We start from the raw sequence: 27,795 nt of genomic DNA, 5'->3' as shown, positions 1-27,795 counted from the left end.
TAACAAATCTTAAAAACTGATCTGCAAGCAAGTGAACTGTCAGAACAAAGTTCAACCTTCTTCAAAGGACTACAACAAAATCCAGCACTCAATATGAAATTACTAGACATGCAAAGTAACAGGAAAGTGTGATTCAGTCAGTAGAAACAGACATAAGTGTGACAAAGATGATGGAATTAGCAGATGAAGACATTAAGACAATCGTTATGAATGTCCTCAAGGACTTAAAGGAAAATACAAACATGAGGAAAGAAATGGAAGATATAAAATGGAATCAAATGAAACTTCTAGAAATGAAAAATACAGTATTTGAAATGAAACTTTCTTTTCTTTTCCTTCGAGACAGGATCTCCCTGTGTTGCCCAGGCTAGTCTCGAGCTCCTGGGCTCAAGTGATTCTCCCATCTTGGCCTCCCAAAGTCTGGGATTATAGGCATGAGCTACCATGTCCAGCCTGAAATGAAAATTTCACTGGATAAGATTAATAGTAAATTAGATAGTGCCAGTACTGCAAAAGGAAAGACCACTAAACTTAACTCAATGCAATAGAAACTATCCAAAATGAAGCACAGAGAGAAAAGTGACAGAAAGCAAAATAAACAGAGCCTCGATGACCAGTGGGACAACATCAGGCAGTCTAACAAACCTGCAACTAAAGTCCCAGAAGTGGAATGGAGGAGGAAGAAAGATAGTTATGGAAATAATGGCCACAATTTTTTATGATAATTGTTTTTGTTATTAAAGACTGTCTTATGTCGGTCATGAGAAAATTATTTCACCTGTATCATTTAAGATGAATTATATGAACAGTTATTAGATTGGAGCAGTTACTTGAATTCATAGCAAATAACTGTCTGAATAGATTAACATTTTCAGCAGGAAGAATAGAGAAGGAAAAATAAATGTTGGATTTGTGGTGAGTAGAATACCAGAACTGAATATTACAATTATTTGTTATATTGTCAGTATGAATTGGTGTATATCTAATTACAAAAAAGGTATTATTGTACCAGTTCCTAAATGTTTGATTTGACCTTATTTACAATAAAAGTAAATCAAACATTAAGTAGTCATATAAGCTATTGTTAGAAATGCTTGTTCCCTGGTGCTGTAAAGAAATAGCACTTAAACGTAAATTTAATTTCCTCAGCAAGGCCATTTTTACTTTCTGCAGAAAGGGTACACTCGCCAGCAATTTTGCCACAAGAGTACACCGAACAAAGGAGACACGGTCATTTATAATGTGATGCGTCCACCCTGCTGCTGTGTCCGGTTTCCATTGGCCGGAATGGGACCTCACATTCTGTGTTTGTCCTGATTGGCTAGCAACTTAGAACTTTTTAAAAGAGGCAGAGGCAGAGGAGAACAAAGGAAGGAGGAAGTAACTTGTGGTATACTGAGAAAGGTAAAAACACCTTCAAATAAGGAAGAGGAACAGGCTATGACCTAATGCTTGCTTGGACCAGTATGTCAGGACGAATATTTAGGCTAAATTGTGGGAGCTAAGAACATAAAGTACATTAATTTCTTTATTACAGCTGGCAGATATTTAAGAATGTTAGCATGGGTCTTTGAATAAATTTTGCTTCTAAGAGAAGTTACTATTTATTCCTAATTAGATGGGGAGGAAAGTCTTTGAAGAGTAACCTCTACTTTTAGTATTATTAATGGGTTTCTGATTTTCATGTTGTAAAAATATTTTAAAATCTTATTTAGCTTCAGAAGAACTGACCATTGCTGGCATGACGTTTACAACTTTTGATCTGGGTGGACATGTTCAAGGTAAGATTCTTTTTTTTTTTTTTTTTTTGAGACAGGGTCTCACTCTGTCTCCTGGGCTGGAGTGCAGTGGTGCAATCTCAGCTCACTGCAACCTCTGCCTCCTGGGTTCAAGTAATCTTCATGCCTCAGCCTCCCCAATAGCTGGGATTACAGGCATGTGCCACCGCGCCCGGCTAATTTTTGTATTTTCAGTAGAGATGGGGTTTCGCCATGTTCAAGGTAAGATTCTCTTACTCTTACAGTCACTTTGTTTTATTTTAACTTAACAAAAATGTGGCCATTAGTTCTAGTGCATGAAATCTCATTCCAGTCACGCAAGGCCAGAGTAGATTTAAAATTTAGGGATTATTACTCCCCAATAAATGCTTTAAAAGCAAAGGGTGATTTTCATGATACTTCTGGCCAATTCAAATCGGAATTGCTTTTGGTGGTAAAGTGTATGAGTAAAATTAACTTCCATTCTCTCTACTTCAATCTACCTCTCACTGTCATAATCATGTTATGAACATGTTACTGCTCTGTAAAACAAACAAACAAACAAAACAAAACAAAAAAACCTTCAGTGGCTAACTCATTACCGACAAGATAAAGGCCAAACTCATTAACCTGGCATTCAGGATCTCTATGATCTGTTCCCAGTTTACTTTTCTGGGCTTTTAAAAATTATTTTATAGAGACAGGGTCTCACTCACTGTGTTGCCCAGGCTTGTCTCCAACTCCTGGGCTCAAGCAATCCTCCCACCTCAGCCTCCCAAAAGTTGGGATTATAGGTGTGAGCCACCACACCTGGCCTACTTTTCTGGTCTTTATTTCCCACTATTCCCCTTCCCATTCTTTTTACTTCAACCAAATCAGACCTTCTTGGTGTTTTCCTACCTCCGTGCTTTTGTTCATGCCATCCCCATCCACACATGAGTAACCCCTTCAGGCCCCAGCATATGCCCTGCTACCTCCCTTGGGAAGCCATTCTCAGTTGGAGTTCTCTCAGCTGTACTTCATAGCACTTAGTATATTTGTGTACATGTCTGCAACAAGTTTGGAAAGACTGCCTTATCTCCTTTATTAAACTTGTGGAGACTAAAATCCTGTTTTGTTTTGTTTTTTTTAATTAAAAATTTTTTTTGTAGAGATGGGGTCTCACAGTCTTGCCCAGACTGATTTTGAAGTCCTGGCCTCAAGCAGTCCTCCTGCCTCAATTTCCCAAAGTGCTGGGATTACAGGTGTGAGCCACCACACCTGGCCTGTTCATTTTTTATATCCCCAAAAGTATGTGGCAACATCTACCTCATAGTAAGTCATAACTAATGAATATTACCGAGTTGGTGGGCATTCTAAAGACCTGATACGACATATAGTTGAAAAGATTGTAAATGGTTCTGACTAGTGAAAGCACATTTGAGACATGTAATTGTCTGGCATATACACAAAATAATTTCTGGAATATGATTATTAGAATTGGAATCTAATGGAATTTGTCTGAGACTTCATTTCTATATTGTTTTCAAGACATGCCATAATGGCTGGGTGTGGGTCTCAGGCCTATAATCCCAGCGCTTTGAGAGGCTGAGGTTGGGAGGATCACTTGAAGCCAGGAGTTCGAGACCAGCCATGCGACATAGCAAGACCCTGTCTCTACACAGAATTTAAAAAATTAATGGGGCATAGCGATAGACACTGATAGTCCTACCTACTCAGGAGGCTGAGATGGGAATATGGCTTGAGCTCAAGAGTCTGAGGCTACAGTGAACTAGCCTGGATGACAGAGCAAGACCCTGTCTCTTTAAAAAAAAAAAAAAAAAAAAAAAAAGATATGTCATACAACTCAAGTTAGTGAAGAAAGTTACATTGTGGAAAAAATTACTCTTATGATTTCATAGACTTTAGTTAATTATTAACATTTGAGCTTCTTTTCTGTTATGAGTAAAACAGTTTTTATGTTTTTTTTTTTTAATTTACTTATTTTTTTGAGACAGAGTCTGGCTCTGACTCCCAGGCTGGAGTGCAGTGGCATGATCTTGGCTTACTGCAACCTCTGCCTCCTAGGCGCCATCCTCCCACCTCAGCCTCCCAAGTAGCTGGGCAGGCACACACCACCACATTTTCTAATTTTTTTTTTTTTTTTTTTGAGACAGAGTCTGTCACCCAGACTGGAGTGCAATGGTGGGATCTCAGCTCACTGCAACCTCCACCTCCCGGTTTCAAGTGATTCTCCTACCTCAGCGTGGGACTACAAGTGCCCGCCACCAAGACCGGCTAAATTTTTGTATTTTTAGTAGAGACAGGGTTTCGCCATGTTGGCCAGGCTGGTCTCCAACTCCTGACCTCAGGTGATCCACCTGCCTCGGCCTCCCAAAGTGCTGGGATTACAGGCATGAGCCACTGCATCCAGCTTGGCTAATTTTTTGTGTTTTTTTGTAGAGATGAGGTTTCACTATGTTGTCCAGGCTGGTCTCGAACTCCTGAGCTCAAGCAATCCACCTGCCTTGGCCTTCCAAAGTGCTGGGGTTACGGGTGTGAGCCACCACACCCAGCCTTACTATTTTAACAAGCTTGTACCTGATATTACTTTCCTTCTGTCACTCATTCTAAATTTATCACTGGCAAAAAAAAATCTGATAACTAGAAATGTCAAAAAATGAACACTGCATATATATGTAACATAAATACACACATTTTTATGTATATATAATTACATATATATGTAGTTTTTTTTACTGCTTATATTTTAGATTTATATAGTAACAGTCCTCCAATGAACTTAACGTGTATCATTTTGTTTTTATTTTTATGTTAAATATTCTACTTCTTATATATGGTAGTTGGAAGAGACTAAAGTATTTGACTTGGCCACAATCAAGGAAAACCTGAAATTTCCTCTTTGTTATTCTCAGAAGAATTTGGCACCATTATATTCAAGTTAATCTTTTAACTTGAATTACCAGCAGCTAAGGGATTACTGCACTTGATATCTTCTTGGACTCTTTGCCTAAACCATCTGCTGGGTTTGACCAACAAATAAACTCTGACTCCTGGTTGTTTTTGTTAGCTCGAAGAGTGTGGAAAAACTACCTTCCTGCTATCAATGGCATTGTATTTCTGGTGGATTGTGCAGACCATGAAAGGCTGTTAGAGTCAAAAGAAGAACTTGATGTAAGTTAAATAATTGAAACTAAATATAGTCAAATCACTCTGGTAAGCCTGCAGAAGTAGGTTGGAGATATAGGTATCAGAGTGCAGCTTTTCTGCAGTCTCTGATGAAACTCTTGGCAATTTGTTGAGCTCAGTGATTGCTTTAAGTAGTGATAGAATGCAGAGGCAGTAACTGAGTAATTGTAGCTATTGCGGAAGTACTAACATAGACATCCTTTATGAAGACTTAAGAAGCTCACCCTGTACAGAATGTACCCTTTTAGTATATTTCATGTCTGCTATATTCCTGGAGTGGGTTGATCTTGAGTCCCTGGTCATGCTAGGATGCTATTTCTTAAGCTACAACCTGGAAATGATAGGACTTGCCATCTTTGACACTACTCCCAGGAGTGAGCAGAGGCATATGTAGCTACCTCCCCTCCAGTATCCCAGGTCAGATACTTTGTAAAGGGGCCCAACAGCAGCAGGCAAGGTCAGCATCAGATCTGGGGCCACAGAGTAAGCAGGTCCATGATTTGGTTGAAAGTTGACCTACCATGGCTCTGCCTAGAGCAGGCAAACAAATACTTGTACATGTGGAAAAGGCCAGGTAGGTTCTATGGTTGCGAAACAAGGAAAGAGAATGCCTGAGTTCCTACTTTGTTCCAGAGACTGTGCGTATTACTTCATTTAATTCTCAGCTTCATAGGGTGGATGCTACTGCTCCTAATTCTCTCTGGAGCTTCAGTCAGGCTAACTTGCCCAAAGTCACATCTCAGAAGCAGCAGAACCAGAAGTGAAACCAGATCTGTCCACCTCTAAGGTGCTGGCTCTATACACTGTGTGTCACTGCTTTACAGGGTGAGCAGAGTAAACATTTACAGGAAGAGTCGTAGGAAGACAGAAGAATTGAGCGTATGGTTTCATTGAGGTCAATTTAAAATGTGGGGAAAGTTTGACAAAGAAAGTTGGTATGACATGATATGGTAGAGAATGAGTCCTTTACTGTTTTATCATATCAAAATAAGTTCTTCGGATGGTTTCATATCAACTCTTGTTTTGTATTGTTTTGTTTTTTTCAGTCACTAATGACAGATGAAACCATTGCTAATGTGCCTATACTGATTCTTGGGAATAAGATCGACAGACCTGAAGCCATCAGTGAAGAGAGGTTGCGAGAGATGTTTGGTTTATATGGTCAGACAACAGGAAAGGTAAAAAAAAAAAATATGATGGGTGTGTTTAATTCTACAGTACAAATGTCTTCTTAAATTACTATTGTCGAACTATACAAGCCCATTATCTTTTTTTTTTCTTAAACCGTCATTTATACATGTGGGTCTTTTTGATGTCTTCATTTCTTTCTGCCATGGAATGAAACCTTTTCTTGGTGACAACAAAAATGTCAAGGATCAGTTATGCCTAACGCTTGTGCTTACGGGAAACTAAATTAAAGCTTTCAAAGTTATTCATCATACGTTTTCAGAATTAGCCACCAAACGATATATTTGAGTGTTTAAGTATACCAGTAGTGTGTTTAGGCCCTGAGTTTACCAGAGATAAATAAGACATAAACTTGGTTATGGGAATATTTTAGGATTTTCTGAGCATATACTTTATAATAAGCTTTAAGACAGATTGTTTTGGTATTCACTTTTCCTAGGATTTATTTTGGGGAAAACATCAGCATTGAAAAAATCCAGATAAACAATGGAAGAACCTCTGAGGCTTACAGAATTTTCTTAGTTTACATATACTGTTTCAGGGTGGAGAAAGACTGCAGCATATAGCAGGAGGCTCTTAAGTTAGACAAAGTAGACTTTGGTCTGTTTTCTGTCTTTTTCATAAATTAGCTCGACATTAATTTTAGGAAATGCCTTGTTTGGTCGTAAACCTTCTCAGGGAATGTTTGTCTTTAATATTAGTGCAGCCGGTTTGGATTTTTTTCTAAGTCAGATTATTTTTATTCTTGGGTATCTTGCAAGCTAACCTCTTTCCCACTGAGTGGCCATCCTGTCCTAAGGTAGAGTGAGAGAAGGAGGCTTCTTGTGTGTTCATGGGGCTTGGATGCCAAGCAGCCATGACTTTATCACAGTCATGGATTTATCACAGCCATTCTTTGTTCTAAAATAGAACCTATAATTCTGCTGGGATGTGGGGCTTTATTAATTTCATAAAATTCCAACAAAATGTCTCTCTTCTCTTCTAGGGGAGTGTATCTCTGAAAGAACTGAATGCCCGACCCTTAGAAGTTTTCATGTGTAGTGTGCTCAAAAGACAAGGTTACGGAGAAGGCTTCCGCTGGATGGCACAGTACATTGATTAACACACACCCACGTTGGTTCCACGTGTCAACGTTCAGGCTTACTCAGAGATTTGATTGCTCAACATGCATAACTTGAATTCAATAGACTTTTGCTGGTTATAAAACAGATGTTTTTTAGATTATTAATATTATATCAACTTAATTTGAGTGAGAATTGAAAACTGATTCCAGTAAGTTTGAATATCACGATGTTAGCTTTCTAATTCCATAAAAGTAATTGGTTTTTACAGTTTATAATCTGACATCACCCCAGCGCCATTTGTAAAGAGCAACTTTCCAGCAGTACATTTGAAGCACTTTTTAACAACATGAAACTATAAATATAAACCATATTTAAAAGCTCATCATGTTAAATTTTTTATGTACTTTTCTGGAACTAGTTTTTAAATTTTAGATTACATGTCCACCTATCTTAAGTGTACAGTTAATAATTAGCTTATTCAATGATTGCATGATGCCTTACAGTTTTCAATAACATTTTTTCTTATGCAAACGTCATGCAATAAAACAAACTCTAATGTTTGGCATCCTTGTTGGGCAAATGTTTCATTTAAAGGTGTCTTATCTAGCTAGTATACTCTGAAAATTTGAGTATTTAATATTAGACATATGAGGTGGTTGTTGGGAAAAGGAGATTCCTTCAGAATATTTAGAATAGCATTTAAGCCTCTCAAGGCTTATGTATTTACCATGAGATGGTTGTGGTCAGTTGCACCTGATACCATGTATCCCTGAATCATGTGTATTTTTATTAGTAATGCTGCCACTACCATTGCTGATGGGGTCTGTGTCCTAGTCCCTGTGGGATTGGCTTTCTGAAGAAAAGCGCATTTATGGTACACAAGGTTGATTCTCAGTTTGGTAGGCTCTGTAGTTCCATCCCAGCTGTCTAATTCTGAAGTGCTGCAATCTTATTGGTGCACAATGGGGTAATCTGTGCCTCTTCCCCAAAAGCAATGACAGGCGCCACTCTCTCCACATTTAGATATATTCCCAGTCTCTTTACATTTAACGGTACTCCCTGGAGCAAGCAATAAGTAGGACCTTGTGTGCAGTTTCATTGTAGAGACATGTATATCTGAGGAATAAAACAGCTTGCTTTGTGTCAGTCTGAGATATGTGGAGATTTTGTTCCTATCCTATAGCTCTTTTGTACTCTTTGGTGTATTTTATATCCTGGTAGAAGAAAACAAGTGCTTGTTTCCAATTTTCTTTTTTCTTATTTGCTCTCAGGTAGTTCTCACTTCATACAACAAAGACTTTTTGTTTGTTTGGCTTTTTGTTGTTGTTGTTCTGTTTCATTTTGTTTTAGAGACGGGGTTTCACCATGTTGGCCAGGCTGGTCTCAAACTCCCGACCTCAAGTAATCTGCCTGCCTTGGCCTCCCAAAGTGCTGGGATTACAGGCGTGAGCTACCATGCCTGACCTAACTTTTGTTTTTAGATATTATGCTTGCCATGTGATAGGGCCTGCAAGCCTCATTGCTAGGCTTACTAAGAAAATTTTAGTTTTTCAAAAGCTTTATAATTTCTTAAGAAATTGAATTTTTTTATATTCCCATCATTAGTAATATAAAATGAAAGGTAAGTGCCAAAAATGTATTTTTAAAGACGCTCAAGTTTAAGATTTATCTTGATTATAAGCCAAGTTTTATAGTATATTTAACCAATTCCATCAAGAATAATTTTAATATCAAAAATTAGTGATTTCTGTAGCCATTGTCCATGTCAGAGTTACAGTCCTTTTTGTCATCGATAATACAACCTATGAAGCAGATAAGGATTGAGGAATATGACTGGAAGGAACTACTATTTAGCTAAGGGGACAAGGTCACTTCTTAAGATGACGTTTGGTTTCAGTAATCTGACTATTCTGTTTCACTTTCATCTTCTTTCTAAATGAAAATAAAAGTGCTCCCTCTCTTCCTAGAAACATCAGTAGCACTACGGGAAAAGTAGAACATGACATTGCAGCCTATTGATTTCTTCTTCCAGATAGATTTAAAGTACTCCTTAAGTTCTGACTAAATAGAACTAAGTCTTATTAAAAATAACTGTCTCCTGTTTGTGTTATCTGTCTTTAGTACCTTCGGGGACCTGCCTTTCTTCAAGTATTTCCTAGAGTATCTGTTGTGATACTGAAGAAGTTAATTATTTGTGTTGTAAATTGGCATAAAGGAAAAAAACGTACTGGTTTCTCTAGCCAGGAAAAATGCTTTCTGGTATAATATATCTCGCTCCAGAACCCTCATTCTAATTGTAACACTAGGATCAAAGAAACAAAGTCACTTTGTGGACCACAGCTAAACTGTGGGTATTTTCCCAAAGATACAAGATTTTTATGGCCCGAGCCTCTAGAAAGGAAGCCATGTTTAGCAGCAACCAGCTTTCCTCCCAGCTTTAGGGGGCAGAGTTCCTGAGCCAGAGGACTTAACTGTCCAGCTCTGAGAACCTCTCCAGAGTATATGCACTGGGTACTGCTCTTTTTCAAGAGAACCAAAGTAAGAGGATGGCAAGAAACAGTAGAAGCACAGAGGAAAGACAGCTCTGCATGTGCCTGTGTGAACATGTGCATCCATGGAGTATTTTCCAGGTAAATACTGGTACTGGGGACATAGGCTAATTGTGTGTCCCACACTGTAAGATGTTAGGGTGTAGTTAACACTGTGGCATACATCCAAATCAGGCACTGTCCAAAATATTTTTTAAAATCTGAAGTCTGAAATGTAAAAATATAAGGTCTCAAACCACTTTTACACTTTTAAAGAGATTCTTATCCCATACCTGTTTTACTGACTGCTGTTAATTACACTTTTGGATCAAGCTGGTTAAATTGATAGATTTCAGTTTATCTCAGTGAATTTTTAGAATGGAGATTATGGCATTTTTTAATTGGAGAACAGACATTTCTCTTATTCTCCAGTGAATAAGAAAATTATTCACTGTTGGTTTAAACCAGTATCTTTGTATGAGTGCCAAAGATATATGAACACAGATACTGCCTGTGTAGACCTAAATTTTAGTTTTGTGTACCTGGATTCATATACAAATTTTTTGTGGTTTATAGCATAAAAGCAGAACATTGTTTCTTTTCTTAGTTTTCAACCAGCTCTTTTTTCTTTTTTTTTTTTTTGAGACGGAGTCTTGCTTTGTTGCCCAGGCTAGAGTGCAGTGGCATGATCTCAGCTTACTGCAACCTCCACCTCCTGGGTTCAAGTGATTCTCCTGCCTCATCCTCCCAAGTAGCTGGGACTACAGGCGCACACCACCATGCCCGGCTAATTTTTGTATTTTTAGTAGAGATGGGGTTTCACTATGTTGGCCAGGCTTAGGTGGGCAGATCTCGAACTCCTAACCTCGTGATCTGCCCACCTAAGCCTCCCAAAGTGCTGGGTTTACAAGCGTGAGCCACCATGCCCAGCCAATTTTCAACTGGCTCATACTTCTTTATAGTGCTTTCCAGCACATAAACTACATATAAATCATTAAAATAGGGTGATAACTGTGATAATAGTGTTTCTTGCCTTCTAGAAAATTATTAACTACATTCAAAACCCAGCATTTCATATGTTCCATCATTAGAAACAGATAGTTCTAGTTAACACAATTGGAGAGTTTCAGGAGAAAGGTTTACATTTTCTGAAACTGTATTTGGTAAGTGACTCAATGTGGTATTTCAGTCTTGTTAGTCACTTAAATGACTGAAGTTTGCAAGGATTTATTGCCAAGTAAAATTTGACCAGAGTGCACTGAGAATAGCTACATAAAGGGAAATCTCTCAAAATTCCTTCTGTTCATTTAATTTGGAGCATATTGTTTAAATCATTTTAAACATATGTAAAAAGTTGGTGAAGCATCAAAAAATCTTCAAGAAACAATGAAAAAATAGAAATTAGCAAACATAAGTTTCTTAATGCGAAATTAATAGGGAATAAAAGGTAGCCTGTATTAAAAGCCAGAGACTTTGCTATAAATACAAGAGTTGAGGAAAACAGTGTGCTTCAATTAAGGACTAAATTATCAAAACTACATGTTTGTTTGTTTTTGGAGACGAAGTCTCACTCTGTTGCCCAGGCTGGAGTACAGTGGTGCGATTTTGGCTTACTGCAACCTCTGCCTCCTGGGTTCAAGTGATTCTCGTGCCTCACCATCCTGAGTAGCTGGGATTACAGGTGCACCCCACCATGCCCAGTTAATTTTTGTATTTTTAGTAGAGACAGGGTTTCATCATTCGGCCAGGCTGGTCTCGAGCTCCTGACCTCAAGTGATCCACCCGCCTCGGCCTCCCAAAGTGCTGGGATTATACGCATGAGCCACTGTGCCCAGGCTAAAACTACATGTTGATGCTTCTGGTCATTTCCATTATTATCCTTCTTTTGAAATTCAAGTTAGTGCTTTTTAACCAAATAAAAGAACCAGCTCTTGGGATATGTGACTCTGCCTCTGTGTAAAGTGACTGGAATTTTATTAAAACCATGTTTCCACTTCTGAACCCTATAACCATTCCCCTCACAAATTCCCACCCAACACCTGGATTTTAAAGATCCTCTAGTGTCAAGGGAAGCTACAGAGTCTATTAAAGATGCAGTTCTGAACCAATTAATTTTTGTCCTTATAATTTAGAGCATTAAATAGCTAATATATTTAATGGCACTAATTGTTGTTCACGGCTTTCATCATACTTTTAAACAGAATCCAAAGTAATCAAAGGAAAGTAAGTGAAGCTATCCAAAGCCAACTTTGTTTCAGGTGTGTCCCCTGCCCCAAATAGATTTTAGGGCAGAAATAGGAAACTGAGTTTAAAAGCTGCACTGGAGTAGATGGATTCTTCAGCATACTTTTTTTTTTTTTTTTTTTTTTGAGATGGAGTCTCACTTTGTCGCCCAGGCTGGAGTGCAGTGGTGTGATCTCCACTCACTGCAACCTCCACCTCCCAGCTTCAAGTGATTCTTCTGCCTCAGCCTCCCAAGTAGCTGGGATTACAGCATCCACCACCACAGCTGGCTAATTTTTGTATTTTTAGTAGAGACAGGGTTTCACCATGTTGTCCAGGCTTGTCGAACTTCTGACCTCACGTGATCTGCCTGCCTCAGCCTCCCAAAGTGCTAGGATTACAGGTGTGAACCACTGCACCTGGTCAGCATGCATTTTAAATAGTGGCTTAGATTTAGTTTTAAATATTTTGGGGTGAAAGGCAGGAACAGTTCTGTTTTTGACATATAGGTTTTCTTTGGGATTGTTTTCATTTTCAAGTATAGATTCACGTCAGAATGGCTAACTTAACATGGGTTTCTATATTCCCTGGTGTTGCTCCTAACCTGAACTCATAATCAGTTGCCATACTGAGGCAAGAGCACTCAGGGTAAATGTAGTCAAGTTAATTTAAAAGTGATAAAAGTGTTTTTCCATGGTGAAGCCATGGCTGAATGTAAAGTATGTTGAAGTGGTAAATTGATGGTAAGTTGTTAATCACTAACCTTGTTTGCACTTTTGTACACTGCTGCTTGCACTAGGATCTTGGTGTGAATTTTCAACTGTTTCACAGTGTATACAGATTATTAAGGATAATTTATACGAAGATGTTTCTGTTTAACTTTGTGTGTTTTACAACAAAGAGCTATAATAGATGGTTAAACGTTTTTGAATTGTGTTTATATGTTATTTTGATTATGTTCTATTATCTTTTCACCTCCCATGAATTTGAATGTCAGGAAGGGAAAAATAAAATACTAATCTGGTCTTGAAGAACTCTAGTGTCAAGTTCCATTTTTATTATCCAACTGTAATTTTCATTTTGTTCATTAGAAATTTCTTGGACTTTGAAAATTACAAAGATTGTAGAACTTTTTCTTAGTGCAAGGATTCTAAGGTACCTTTGCTCAAGTACTAAGGCCTAATTTGTGCGGTAAAACTGAAAACAACTTATGGACAAACTGAAGTGGTACACAATGTCGACTCAGTTGAAATGTGAAAAATAAGACAACCATTTTATCTACATTAAGGTTCTCTAGTATGCACAGAATCTCCTGGAGAGCTTTAAACCACACACACACACACACACACACACACACACTTAAAAAAAATCCTACCAGAGATTGTGATTCAGTAGATCTGGGGGTGGAAGTGGGAGGCAGGAATCTGACTCTTTAACAAGCTTCTCAGTTTTTTTCTTTTCTTTTTTATATACACTCTCTCTTTCTTCTTCCTTCTTTCTCTCTCTCTCTCTCCCTCCTTTCTCTTTCTTTTTTTTTTTTTTTTGAGATGAAGTTTTGTTCTTGTTGCCCAGGCTGGAGTACAGTGGCACGATCTTGGCTTATTGCAACGTCCACTTCCCAGGTTCAAGTGATTCTCCTGCCTCAGCCTCCAGAGTAGCTGAGACTACAGGCACGTGCCACCACGCCCAGCTAATTTTTGTATTTTTAGCAGAGACAAGGTTTCACCATGTTGGTCAGGATGGTCTCGATCTCTTGACCTCGTGATCCACCCACCTTGGCCTCCCAAAGTGCTAGGATTACAGGTGTGAGCAATCGCATCCGGCCTGGTTTTTTTTTTTTTTTTTTTGAGATGGAGTTTTGCTCTTGTTGCCCAGACTGGACTGCAGTGGCGCAATCTCCGCTCACTGCAACCTCTGCCTCCCAGCTTCAAGTGATTCTCCTGTCTCAGCCTCCTGAGTAGCTGGGATTATAAGCGTGTGCCACCATGCTCAGCTAATTTTTTGTATTTTTGGTAGAGATGGGGTTTCACCATGTTGGCCAGGCTGGTCTTGAACTCCTGACTTCAGGTGATCCACCCACCTCAGCCTCCCAAAGTGCTGGGATTACAGGCATGAGCCACCGCACCTGGACTTCTTTTCTTTCTTTTTCCTTTCCTTCCCTTTCCCTTTCTTCCCTTTCTTTCTTTTCTTTTTTTTTTTTTTTTTTTGTGGGGACAGGGTCTCATTATGTTGCCCTTTCCTTTTTTTTTTTGAGACAGGGTCTCACTGTGTTGCCCAGGCTGGAATGCAGTGGCACAATCACGGCTCACTGCAGCCCTTCTAAACCCGGGCTCAAGCAGTCCTCCACCTGAGCTTCTGCAGAATAGGACTCACAGGATATAAAGTCACTCATGCCCAGCTAATTTTTTTTTTTTTTTTTTTTTTTTGAGACTGAATCTCACCAATTGCTCCACGCTTTGGAGTATTAGTGGCACGATCTCGCTCACTGCAAGTCTACTCCCTGGTTCACGCATTCCTCCTGCCCTTCAGCTCTCCTGTGGCTGGGACTACAGGTGCCCGCCACCTCACCCCAGATAGTTCTTTTTGCATTTTAGTAGAGACGGGTTTCACCACGCTAGCCAGGATGGTCTCGATTCCTGACCTCGTGATCTGCCCTCCCAGCTCCCAGTGCTGGGATTTCGTATGCGGAGCCACCACCCGCCAACCCAGCTAATTTTTAATAGAAGCGGGGTCTAGCTGCCAACGCTGGATCTCGAACTCCTGGGCTTCTCCTCAAGCAGTCCTCCTGCCCCTCAGCCTCCCAAAGTGCTGGGACTGCAGGTATGAGACATTGCTCCCAGCTTCTACTTGTTAGTTTCAACTCAACAACTGAACTCCTGGCTGAAGGTATCCTCCTACTACAGCCTCCCAAAGTGCTGGGATTACAGGCATCAGCCACCACACCTGGCCTCAGCTTTTTCTGAAGCTGAAGTCTAAATTTTTCATTTAGGAGAAATATTAATATAACAATATTGCTAATAATAAATGATCCTTAGTCAATCAGTGACACAAAAAAGGGTGTAATGATTTTTGGTAAGGATTATCAAGTTAGAGATTTAAATCCAAATATAAAACCTTCCTATAGCCATCCCTTTAATCTTCCCACTAACAATGTACAGCAATGACAACAAGCTTTGTGCTACCTCTTCAATATAATCCATCACAACTCTATTACAGTTGGGCCTATCAGAATATTTACCTATGGAACCGGGCGCAGTGGCTCATGCCTGTAATCCCAGCACTTTGGGAAGCCGAGGCGGGCGGATCAGCTGAGGTCAGGAGTTCAAGACCAGCCTGACCAACACGGTGAAACCCCATCTCTACTGCAAATTCAAAATTAGCCGGGCATGGTGATGCATGCCTGTAATCCCAGCTACTCGGGAGGCTGAGGCAGGAGAATTGATTGAACCCAGAAGGTGGCGGTTGCAGTGAGCCGAGATTGCGCCATTGCACTCCAGCCTGGGTAAAAATAATATTTACTTATGGACCTTTATGTTATTTGCTGAGTTGAAACTAACAAGTAGAAGCTGGGAGCAATGTCTCATACCTGCAGTCCCAGTACTTTGGGAGGCTGAGGCAGGAGGACTGCTTGAGGCCAGGAGTTCAAGATCAGCCTTGGCAACATAGCAAGACCCTGCTTCTATTAAAAAATTAGCTGGGCATAGTGGCACATACCTGTAGTCCTATTCAGAAGCTGAGGTGGAAGGACTGCTTGAGCCCCGGAGTTTGAGGCTGCAGTGAGCCGTGATTGCGCCACTGCACTCTAGCCTGGGCAACACAGTGAGACCTTGTCTCAAAAAAAAAGGAAAAAAACTAACAAGTAGATAGAAAGAGTGAATGCACTGAAGGGACCAATGCTTAAAAAAAATCTCTGGGGCCAGGCGCAGTGGCTCATGCCTGTAATCCTAGCACTTTGGGAGGCTGAGGCAGGTGGATCATCTGAAGTCAGGAGTTTGAGACCAGCCTGGCCAACATGGTGAAACCCCATCTCTACTAAAAATACAAAAATTAGCCAGGTGTGGTGGCACGCACCTGTAATCCCAGCTACTCGGGAGGCTGAGGCAGGAGAATCACTCGAACCCCCCCGGGTGGAGGTTGCAGTGAGCCAAGATCGGGCCACTGCACTCCAGCCTGGGTGACAGAGAGAAACTCTATCTCAAAGGAAAAAAAAAAAAGGTCTCTGGGCATCATGGCTCACACCTGTGATCCTAGCACTTTTGGGAGACCAAGGCAGGTGGATCCTTGCTTGAGCCCAAGAGTTTGAGACCAGCCTGGGCAACATAGCAAGGTCTCATCTCTACAAATAACACAAAAATTAGCTGGGCACAGTAACATGTACCTGTAGTCTTAGCTACTCTGGAGGCTGAGTTGGGAGGATCACTTGGGCCCAGGGAAGTCAAGGCCACAATGAACGGTGATTGTGCCATTGCACTCCAGCCTGGGAGACAGAGTGAGACCCTTTCTCAAAAAAATAATAAATAAAGAAAAAGAAAAAAGAAAGAACAGAGAAAACGAAAAGAAGGTCCAGTTTATTTAGCTCATTTTATTGAATTTAGATACATACATAATTTCAACCAGACTGTCTGATGTTTGTATCAACTAGACTATCCAACATTTGTAACTAATAGTATACAAGTAATGCAGGTGTCACAGCTCCTAGCAGAATTGAAAGGCACTTTGTTGGGAATAGGGAAAATTCCTAGGAAACAATGGAAATGAAGCCCTCTGGGTGGTGACTGCCATCCTTTTAACTGAAAGGTGGGGACAAAAGTTGAGTAGTCTGTTGATTAAAAACAAAGATTCTAAAACAAAACAGAGATCCTAAAATAGGCTCTATTTCTGCAGAGTCCCTCATTCACGGTTCAACTGGGGGTTTAGTTAATTGACAAAAGTCAAGGCCTATGTTTATAAAGCCTCTTAATTTATTTAAAATTAGACACCAAGGCTCAATACTTTTCTTGCTACTACTTAGTAAACAAATTAAGTCTTACCTTGGAATGTGGATTTTTATTCTGGGGGCATTATGGAGAAAAATTTGAGATTTCTTTTTTTCCAAGACAGAGTCTCTGTCACCCAGGCTGGACTGCAGCTGCAATCATAGCTAACTGTAGCCTCAACCTCCTGGGGTAAAGGGATCAACCCACCTCAACCTCCTAAGTAGCTGAGACTACAGGCACACACCACCACATCTGGTTAATATATATATATATACACACACACACACACACACATACACACACACACATATATATATTTTTGTTGTTGTTGTTGTTGTTGTTGAGACAGGGTCTCGCTATGTTGCCCAGGCTGGTTTCAAACTCCTAGCCTCAAGCAATCCTCCTGCCTCGGCCTCCCACCCAAAGTGCTAGAATTACAGCATGAGCCATGGCACCTGGCCTAAGATGTGTACTAAGGTCACTGTGACTTCAGTGATGGCAATATGCTACTACAAATAAGCTGATAATGTTATAAAAAGAAACTGAATAGTTTTTTGGCTTGATCGTATTGAAGAGGTTTGGGATAGTGGGTAACAGATTCCTTTAGTCACAAAACTTTGCATGAAGCATGTCATGTGGATGTCATGAGGAAAGATCATTGGAGGTTAGGTAAGGATGGAAGAGAGAGAAGTACTTGCTGGGGGATGGGGGGTGCGTAAAATGGAGAATTTTGTTTCTTGGTGTGTGTGTGTTGTTTTCGTTTTTTTGAGACAGAGTCTCACTCTGTCGCCCAGGCTGTAGTGTAGTGGTGGGATCTCGACTCCCCGTACCTCTGCTTCCCAGGCTCAAGTGATCCTCCTGCCTCAACCTCCTGAGTAGCTGAGACTATAGGCATACACCACCATGCCTGGCTAATTTTTATATTTTTAGTAGAGATGGGGTTTTGTCCTGTTAGCCAGGCTGGTCTTGAACTCCTGACCTTAAGTGATCCACCTGCCTTGGCCTCCCAGAATGCTGGGATTACAGGTGTGAGCCACTGTGCCCCGCCTATTCCCTGGTTTCTTGAGCTGAAAGGAACTTATTTATTCATTTTTTGAGACAGTCTTGCTCTGTCACTTAGGCTGGAGTGCAGTGGTGCAACCTTGGCTTGCTGCATCCTAGGTCCAAGCAATTCTTGTGCCTCAGCCTCCCAAGTAGCTGGCACTACAGGCGTGCACCACCACAACTAGCTAATTTTTGAATTTTTTTTTTTTAGTAGAGATGGGGTTTCACTATGTTGGCCAAGCTGGTCTCGAACTTCTGACCTCAAGCAATCCACCTGCCTCAGCCTCCCAGAGTGCTGGGATTACAGGTGTGAGCCACCATGCCCAGCCTGTTCCCTGGTTTTTTGAGTTAAAAGGAATTTAATGTGAAATTTGATGGTATTACAGTCTTGTTTCATGTGCGATTAGTAACATCTCAGAAGCTGGAGAGATGGTAAACATTACAAAGTAACAGCACCATTCTTAGGGTTCTCTCCAAGCCCCTGGGTCTGAGTTGAAGTCACTAGACCCATTTCCTGATTTACTAATCAGAAACCAAACCAGATTGATTGTAGTCTGGGGAGAAGCAAGTTGACTTTCTTCCATTCCAGGGACTTCAGTTTTGAGAACTGAGAGTCCAGGAGCCCCTCTTTGGGTGATAGACAGAACAGGTGAGCTCTAGCCCTGTTCTGGGTCCCAGAGAGGGAAAGTAGGTGGGAGCTTGTTTGTGACTAGGGGCTCCATTGTATGAGAACACAACTCTTACAGCTCCTGAAGGAAACCATGTAATGATTTCTTTCCTGACTGCCTGGCAGCAGATGGCAAGGGCATGAAGCTATTTAGAGAACACTCTGAGTTTTTTCCCACCCCAACTTCTATTTAGGGCCAGGCTCAGAATCATGAGTCCCTTGAATCCTCTGGCAATTGGGTGGCAGTGGAGCCCCTCTTAGATTTACTCAATCTGCCTTCCTCCTTGGAAAAGTGATACCTTGACCCTTCTGATGACCTGGGACTGGATGGCCGTTTTGCCCACTCCTTAGGACAGTGCTGGGCTGGGCAAAATCAAGGGCAAGGTTCCTACTCACAAGATTGTCTCTTTTCTCTGTTTCTCTCACACACAAAACCTTACATAAGGGAAATGATTGGTTATCACCAGGAACTTAACCAATTGTGTTGAAGTGTTGGATTCTGGCTTGGGTGCTTGGTCCCACTTTCTGTCTGCCTGCCTTTTAGTCAGCCACTCAGCAAGCACTTCCTGAACACCTGCCTGCTGGGGGCTGGCATGGCATAAAGAAAATGTGCAGAGATCTGGCCAAGACAGAATGGAAGGCAAAAGGAGAAGGCTTCCACACATTATGGAGGAGGTTTATAGAAAGGAGAACCAGAGCTGAATCTCAGGGTACAAACTGCTTTAGCGGAGAAGGAGCAAGAGGGGATATTCCAAGCAGAGAGATCAGCAAAGACAAAGGTGTGGAGGCAGGAAAGAGCACACAGCAATTTGGGAGCTGGTAGAGCTCAGTGCCTGAAGAGGTGCCACGTGGAGAGTGTCCTAGGAGGCAAGAGTGGAGGGTAAGACTACAGAGCATGAGGCCTGAACTATCTAACACCAATTCCAACACCAACAATTTTATGACATATGGCCATGTTTTCCAAGCCAAGGTAGAAGCCAGTGATCCCCCAGGATAGTCTGCTCATGGGGCCATCAGATTAGGACAGACTATTTGAAGTTGAGACCATCTGGACAGACATGTGTCCTCAAAATGCCGAAATGACTGTTGAGCATGTGTACCAAAATGTGTGGTACTGATGATGGGGAAGATTAAACACAAGATGAAGCTGTTGAAACAGCAGGCACTGCTGCCTACGCACCAAAAGCCTGGCTGGGCCCTGGGGGTGGAGATGGAGACTCACTGTAGAAGACAGCTAGGAGTGGGGAGCCCAGACAGCACCCCTCCCCTCTCTGACACTTCTCTGACACTCTGACCTCCGCCAGTTGCAGTGGTTCATGCCTGTATTCCCAGCACTTTGGGAAGCTGAAGCAGAAGGATCGCTCGAGTCCATGAGGTCACGGCTGCGGTGAGTTACGATTGCACCACTGCACTCCAGCCTGGACGACAGAGTGAGATCAGTCTCAAAAACAAAAAGAAAGAAGACGGCGGCAGCCAGGCACAGTGGCTCACGCCTGTAATCCCAGCACTCTGGGAAGCCGAGGAGGGTGGATCACTTGAGGTGAGGAGTTCAAGACCAGCCTGGCCAACATGGTGAGACCCTGTCTCTACTAAAAATACAAAAATTAGCTGGGCTTGGTGTCATGCCTGTAGTCCCAGTTACTTGGGAGGCTGAAGCAGGAGAATGGCTTGAACTTGGGAGGCGGAGGTTGCAGTGAGCTGAGATCACGCCATTGCTCTCCAGCCTGGGTGACAGGGCGAGACTCTGTCTCAAAAAAAAAAAAAAAAAAAAAAGGGAAAAGAAGGCTGGGTGCCGTGGCTCACACAGGTAACCCGAGCACTTTGGGAGGCCAAAGTTGGGGGAGCACTTTAAGCCAGAAGTTCAAGACCAGCCTGGGCAACATAGCAAGACCTCATCTCTACCAAAAAAATAAAATAAAATAAAAATGCTGGGCATAGTGGTGCACACCTGTGGTCCCAGCTACTGAGGAGGCTGAGGCAGGAGGATTACTTGAGCCTGAGAGGTAGAGGCTGCAGTGAGCCATGATCATGCCACTTCACTCCAACCTGGGCAACAAAGCGAGATCTTGTCTCAAAAAAACAGAAAACAAAACAAAAAAACCTCTGACCTGGGACTGTCTTTGCCTGGACAATGGAGCAGTATGGTGGTTTCATCCATTAAGCCGGAGAAGTGTAATGGATGGAGGAGGGAGAATACCCTGTTTTAACCCCCTAGGAAAATACTGAACTTGAAAAATCAAGTGGGCAGAGTAGCTCAACTGTTACAAAATAGTCCAAAGACTGCCCAGTGAAAGTGAATTGGACTTCATCTATGACTCCAGGACTCAAGAAGACCTGTGAATAGAAATGTCAGGTGTCGGCCGGGCGCGGTGGCTCAAGCCTGTAATCCCAGCACTTTGGGAGGCCGAGACGGGCGGGTCACGAGGTCAGGAGATCGGTGACCATCCTGGCTAACAACACAGTGAAACCCCTCACTCTACTAAAAAATACAAAAAACTAGCCGGGCGAGGTGGTGGGCGCCTGTAGTCCCAGCTACTCAGGAGGCTGAGGCAGGAGAATGGCGAACTCGGGAGGCGGAGCTTGCAGTGAGCTGAGATCCGGCCACTGCACTCCAGCCTGGGCTTACAGAGTAAGACCCGCCTCAAAAAAAAAAAAAAAAAAAAAAAAAAGAAATGTCAGGTGTCAAAGAGACATTACAATTGAATTTAAGAAAGACCTTTTTAACACAGCTGTGGGCTGCCTTTCAAATGATGGGTTGTCGGCCGGGCGCGGTGGCTCAAGCCTGTAATCCCAGCACTTTGGGAGGCCGGTGACGGCGGATCACAGGTCAGGAGACGAGACCATCCTCGGCGCACGGTGAAAACCCCGCCTCTACTAAAAATACAAATTAGTCAGCGCGGTGGCGGGCGCTTGTAGTCCCAGCTACTCGGGAAGGCTGAGGCAGGAGAATGGCGTAAACCCGGGAGGCGGAGCTTGCAGTGAGCTGAGAACCGGCCACTGCACTCCAGCCTGGGCTACAAAAAAAAAAAAAAAAAAAAAAAAAAAAAACAAAAACAAATGATGGGTTGTCGTTGGAATTCAAACGGTCTCTCCTAGAGAGGGGAACTCCATGGAACAGTGGTTGGATAAAATGAGCTCTCACACTCTCCCCAAACTCAGAGGTCCTACAAACCACATGAGGCTTTTCAGATGAGGGCCATGAAGGAGTTAAAATTGATGGGGCAAGTTAGTTCCAATCCCGTGCCCTTTCTTGACTGGATGGAGGCATTCCTGGAGGGGAGAGGAGTCCCTAAGATTTACCCTTTTCTAGAGAGTCCCCTCTGATTCCCGATGCCTCTACAGGGGCATGTCCACTCCTCCTGTGACATTGGCTCACTTGAGACTTTTTTTTTTTTTTTTTTTTTGAGACAGGGTCTTACTCTGCTACCCAGGCTGGGGTACAGTGGTATGATCACAGCTCACTGCAGCCTCCTGGACTCAGGCAATCCTCCCACCTCAGCCTCCTGAGTAGCTGGGACTACAGATGCACGCCACCACACCCGGCAAACTTTTGTATCTTTTTGTAGAGATGGGGTTTCGCCAGGTTGCCCAGGCTTCACTTGTGACTCTTACCTGGATGTGGCAGAGATCAGGACCATCCATCAGACCTCCCTCCCAAGCCTCCTAGGATGCTACTTCAGTAAGGAATGGGCATGAATATTCCAGCTGGCATTTAGGGAGCAATGCTTTGATACCAAGCAACAGACACTACAACCAGGCAGGCTCCCAGAGTCCCAAAATAGTAGTTCAGAGTATCCACAGGTGAAAGTTTATTTTGCTGAGTCACTTTTCCTCTTTGGCTTCTGCAAACCCTTGGCTGTTCTTCTGAGTTTCATGTTGATCACAACATTCAATCCCTAGCAATGGAAGGTTCCTTTTTTGCAAAAGGGGTAAGGTGAGGGCACAGGAGGGATGTCCTATCCAACTACCTCTAGCCTCTTGGGTTACAAGGTTTCAGGTGTGCAGGATGACCACAGAGCTGACAAGGGGCCTGAGTAACCCACAAGGCTGGGGAGCTGGGTGGTTTTCTCGCCCAGGCAGCTGACTGTCAGATATGTCGCTGGAGCTGCGTCTCTGACCATCAGCTGTTTGCAACCAGCCCCCATCTAGGGGCTGCACCTGGCCAGTCCCAACCCTGACCCCAGACCACAGTTGGGTTTAGGGAGGCCCGTGAAAACTTGTAAACAAACAGGGCTTACTGGCTCAGATTCTGGGAAGTGAGAGTTGGTAAACAAATCCCTCTGGCCTCCTTGCCTCTGGTCAGTCGGCAAGTCTGTGAGTGCTCTGCTGTACCACTGCATCCTGCCCTCCTCTAACACCTTTTGTGGCTCCTCATTTTGTCCACTTCATACCCATGTCCACTTTGAGCCTCTCAGCCACCCTGCATGGTGGGTCCAGCAGGAACTCTCATCCTTATTAGCAAATGAGGAAACTAAGGGACAGAAATACAGGTCAATAATTCTCCATTACCCCAAGGCCCACAAAATTCCATTTCTAGCGGCTTCCTCCTCCGTGGTGGATTCATGGACAAATTCTCTAGACTTGAATGGCCACATGTTGCTTACTGTTCATTGAGAATGGAGGGAAGTGGCCGGGAGCAGTGGCTCACGTCTATAATCCCAGCACTTTGGGAGGCTGAGGTGGGCGGATCACCTGAGGTCAGGAGTTCAAGAATGAAGGGAAGAATAAGGGGGACCACCCACTGAGTACAAACCTCTAGACGCGAGGCAACCCGCTTGAGCATTATCCCAAAGACAGAGGCCTCCATCCCTACCAGGGAGGCCTAGCCCCCTTCCAAGCCTGAGGATGGGTGCCTCCTCTTCTCTGCCAGTGCCTCAAGGCCCTGCTCCATGTTTCACCCTGCCACTGTCCCAGCCCGACCTGGCACCTCACCCCATGACCACGCCCATGACTAATCCTGTGCTCCTAACGGCACCCTCACCTGGTGACAGATGAGTCAGCCGCCACAATGGTGTTCGGATTGTGCAAAGGTGCCAAGCCGAGTGGATAAAACTTCTTCCTTTTCTCCTCTGCCCAAGTCTTGTCTGGAGGCTCACCCAGCCCCTTCTGCCAGCCAGCCCCACCTCACCCAGCTGGCCTCAAGTTAAAGGGCCCTGGTGAGACAGGAGAATAGGGAATTAGGGTCACCAAGGGTCAAGGAATAAGCAAAAGAACAGCAGGTGCAGCCAGTTCTAGGTAAGATTAGGCAGCAAACAGGCCACATCCTCACTCCTGTGATAACAAGACAGAAATTTCCACTTCAGCCTCTGATTGACCACGGGCCAAGTATCCACTTCAGCTCTGATAAATTGCCGGTCAATCTGTCATAGGGTGTAACCAACTGGAGGGCTCTAAAGGGCAACTAGAGATGTTACCAAATTCTTTTTTTGTTTTTGAGACGGAATCTTGCCCTGTCACTCAGGCTGGATTGCAGTGGCTTGATCTCCACTCACTGCAAACTCTGCCTCCTAGGTTCAATCAATCCTCCCATCTCAGCCTCCAGAGTAGCTGGGACCACAGGCACACCACCATGCTCAACTTTTTCTTTCTTTCTTTTTTTTTTTAAGTAGAGACTGGGTTTCACCATGTTGACCAGACTGGTCTCGAACTCCTGGCCTCAAGTGATCCACCAGCCTGAGCCTCCCAAAGTGCTGGGATTACAGGCGTGAGCTCTAATCCACCAGCCACCAAATTCTTTTAGCTTAATAAAAACCCTAAAGAATATTGCAATGGGGCTCTGGAGCGGCTTGCTCAAGCCTGCTCCCACTCTGTGGAGTGTACTTCTACTTCAGTAAATCGCTTTCATTGCCTCTTTCATTGCTTTGTTCTTTTGTTTCTTTGTGTGTTTTGTTCAATTCTTTGTTCAATGCATGAGAACCTGGACAACTCACAGTCAAGACCTTCCATCTGGTAACACTGGAAAGCTTTCCCTTGCCCTCTGACCACGGCCCATTCCCACAGGAGATGGACTTCAGAGGTGACAGATATGCTGCAACCTCTTCTCCCATTGTACAGATACAGAAGTATCTCCCAAGTAGCTGGGTCCATCGAGTCAGTGGCGAAGAGAAGACTTCTCACCCCTGGGTCAGTTGTAATTTCCTAGAGCAGTGTACAAAAAGTCTTTTAGGGAAGGGTGTTGATTATAATTTCAAAAGAACTTTGAGTTTGAGTTTGAGTTGGGGGACTTAGGGGAGTCACAGATGGTGCTCTAGGAAAAGCAGAGGCCCAACATGAACTCTTTTTTAACAAAACTGTTTTAAAATGGTTTCTTCTGATGGCCGGGCGCGGTGGCTCACGCCTGTAATCCCAGCACTTTGGGAGGCTGAAGCAGGCAGATCACTTGAGGCCAGGAGTTTGAGACCAGCCTGGCCAATGTAGTGAAATCCTGTCTCTACTAAAAATACAAAAATTAGCTGGTTGTGAGTGCCATAATGCCAGCTAGTTGTGGGGCTGAGGCATGAGAATTGCTTGAACCCAGGAGGTGGCGGTTACAGTGAGTCAAGGTCGTGCCACTGCACTCTAGCCTGGGTGACAGAGTGAAACTATCTTAAAAAAAAAAAAAAATCCCCAAAAGTAAAATAAAATGGTTTCTTTTGCTTTACATTATGCTTGTTGCAACAAAGCAGTTGGGTGATATTGCATGTAGCAAGGTTTTTTGTTTTTTTATTTCCTATACAGTATTTTGTTTTCTTAAACTGCAGTAAAACAAACAAAAAACCCCCAAAACGCAAAATTCACTCTCCCAGGCCAGGCACTTGTAATCCAGCATTTTGGGATTGCCTGAGCTCAGGGGTTTGAGACCAGCTTGAGCAACATGGCTAGACCCTGGCTCTACTAAACAAAATACAAAAAAAAAAAAAAAAGCTGGGCTTGGTAGTGTGTGCCTGTAGTTCTAGCTATTCGGGAGGCTGAGGTGGGAGGAATGCTTGAGCCTGGGGGAGGGCAGAGGTTGCAGTAAACCAAGATCGTGCCACTGTACTCCAGCCTGGATGACAGAATGAGACCCTGTCTCAAAAATTAAAAAAATTAAAAAAAAATTCACCCTCCCAACAATTTCCAAGTGTAAAGTACAATATTGTCAACCACATGCCATTGATGGGCAGCAGAGCTCCGGAACCACCCTCCCATCCTGACTGTGTGCCTGCTAATCAATTCTCTTCCTCCTCCCCGCAGCCCCTGGCAACCACCTTTCTACTTTGTGCTCTATGATTTTGACTACTCTAAGTACCTCCTATAAGTGGAATCATACAGCATTTGTCTTTTTGTGACTGGCTTGTTTTGCTTAGCATTATTTCCTGCAGGTTCATCCATGCTGTAGCACAGGACAGGATTTCCTTCTTTTTTAAGGCTGAATAATATTCCATTGTATGTGTATACATTTTCTTTATCCATTCATCTGTCAATGGATATTTAGGTTGCTCCAATCTCTTGGATATTGTGAACAGTGCTTCCACCAATCTGAACTCTTTAGATGTTGAGCTGAGACAGCAAATAAATGGGCTTGTGAGCTCTGGGGGGCAGAGGTCCTTCAAGGACACTATGGAGCTTCTGTTCAGCGTTGGATTGGAATGTCAGGTATAAGGGAGGCTGTGGCTGAGTTAAGACAGGACCAGCTGTGTCCTGGGTCACTGGCTGCACCCCCTTTTCCATTGTTCTCACACTGTAGCTGTGACCATGTTGGGGTTGTTGGGATAGTTTAGGATTTGCCACAGTGTATAAAATATGAAAAACCATGCCCCTGCCTCAGCCCCCTGCCTGGAACACAGTGGAAAGAGGGACCTGAGGCTTCCCACTAGGAATGCCAGGGAAAATACAGGATGCAATATTTGGAAAATGTACTGAGAAACTACTCTCTGAAATTTGAATGTAACTACATGTCCTATATTTTTATTTGCTAAATCTGACAGCCTCCCTCCTACCCACTGAAAGTCTCTCCAGCCAGCAACCAGGGACCCTGTATCCCTACCCACGTTTCCTCAGAATGGGCTGGCGTAGACACTTCTGAGCTCAGGCCTGGCTTGGAGCACGGGGGGCCAAGAAACACTGCTACAGTGAGCTTGCCCTTAAGCCACCTGCTTGACTGAACCCCCATCCTTTCTTCCCTCCCTCTGACTCTTGACAGGGGGTCCACCTGAACCCCAAAAGACTGACTTGAAGTCCATATTTTATTATCTCTTAAAAAAATTTTTCTTCAGGCAGGTATGGTGGCTCATGCCTGTAATCCCAGCACTTTGAGAGACTGAGGGCTCAGGTGGGAGGATCACTTGAGCCCAGGAATTCAAGGCTGCAGTGAGCTGTGATTGTACCACTGCGCTGTAGCCTAGGCAGTGGAGTGAGACCCTATCTCAAAGAGTGAGACCCTGTCTCTCTTTTTTTTTCTGTTTTTTCAGTAGAGATGAGGTCTCACTATGTTGCTCAGGCTGGTCCTGAATTCATGGGCTCAAGCGATCTTCCTGATTCAGCTTCCCAAAGCACTGGTATTAAAGACATGAGCCGCCACTCCTGGCCAATCTCCTTTTTATCTTTTTTTTTTTTTTTTTGAGACGGAGTCTTGCTCTGTCGCTCACGCTGGAATGTAATGGTGCTATCTCAGCTCACTGCAACCTCTGCTTCCTGGGTTCAAGCGATTCTCCTGCCTCAGCCTCCTGAGTAGCTGAGATTACAGGTGCATGCCACCATGCCCGGCTGATTTCTGTATTTTTAGTGGAGATGGCGTGTCACCACGTTGGCCAGGCTGGTCTCAAACTCTTGACCTTGTGATTCGCTTGCCTCGGCTTCCCAAAGTGCTGAGATTACAGGCGTGAACCACCGCACCTGGCCCTCCTCTTTTTTATTCATTATTTTAATTTAATTTTTTTTTCTTTTCTTATCTTTTTGAGACAGGGTAGTTGTAAGGCCACTTGGAGCTACCTGCATTTCCAGCATGGGCCAGAGGTGCCTCTGTGAGTCCTGAAGCTTTCATCTCCAAGAAAAGGTGCCTTTGCTGCCTCCTCTGGACGCTCTGAACACGGTCAGAGGCTGCAAGGAGGACTGAGGCCAGCTCTAGAAGGACCAAGTGCTGTCTCTCTCCACTCTGCTGTGAACTTCCTTCTTTTCTTTGGTAGGGCCTGGGTCTCCTTG

General features: G+C 43.2%; 1 protein-coding gene across 2 annotated transcripts in view; it reads left to right on the top strand.

The window, feature by feature from the left end:
* SAR1B (secretion associated Ras related GTPase 1B) overlaps positions 1-12,983 on the top strand; it is a 35,212-nt gene extending 22,229 nt beyond the window's left edge. For both annotated transcript variants that reach the window (XM_031666465.1, XM_031666466.1), the window contains exons 4-7: positions 1,716-1,781; positions 4,828-4,931; positions 5,993-6,124; positions 7,120-12,983. In XM_031666465.1, coding sequence (XP_031522325.1) covers positions 1,716-1,781; positions 4,828-4,931; positions 5,993-6,124; positions 7,120-7,236 — 419 coding nt within the window. In that variant the 3' untranslated portion in view covers positions 7,237-12,983. The remainder of the gene's footprint in view (positions 1-1,715; positions 1,782-4,827; positions 4,932-5,992; positions 6,125-7,119) is intronic.
* Positions 12,984-27,795: the final 14,812 nt, after the last annotated feature.

The sequence above is a fragment of the Papio anubis genome, chromosome 5 (assembly GCF_008728515.1).
Source record: "Papio anubis isolate 15944 chromosome 5, Panubis1.0, whole genome shotgun sequence".
Lineage (NCBI taxonomy): Eukaryota > Metazoa > Chordata > Mammalia > Primates > Cercopithecidae > Papio > Papio anubis.
The sequence above is the reverse complement of the archived record's forward strand: the minus strand, read 5'-3'. Positions and strand labels throughout refer to the sequence as shown.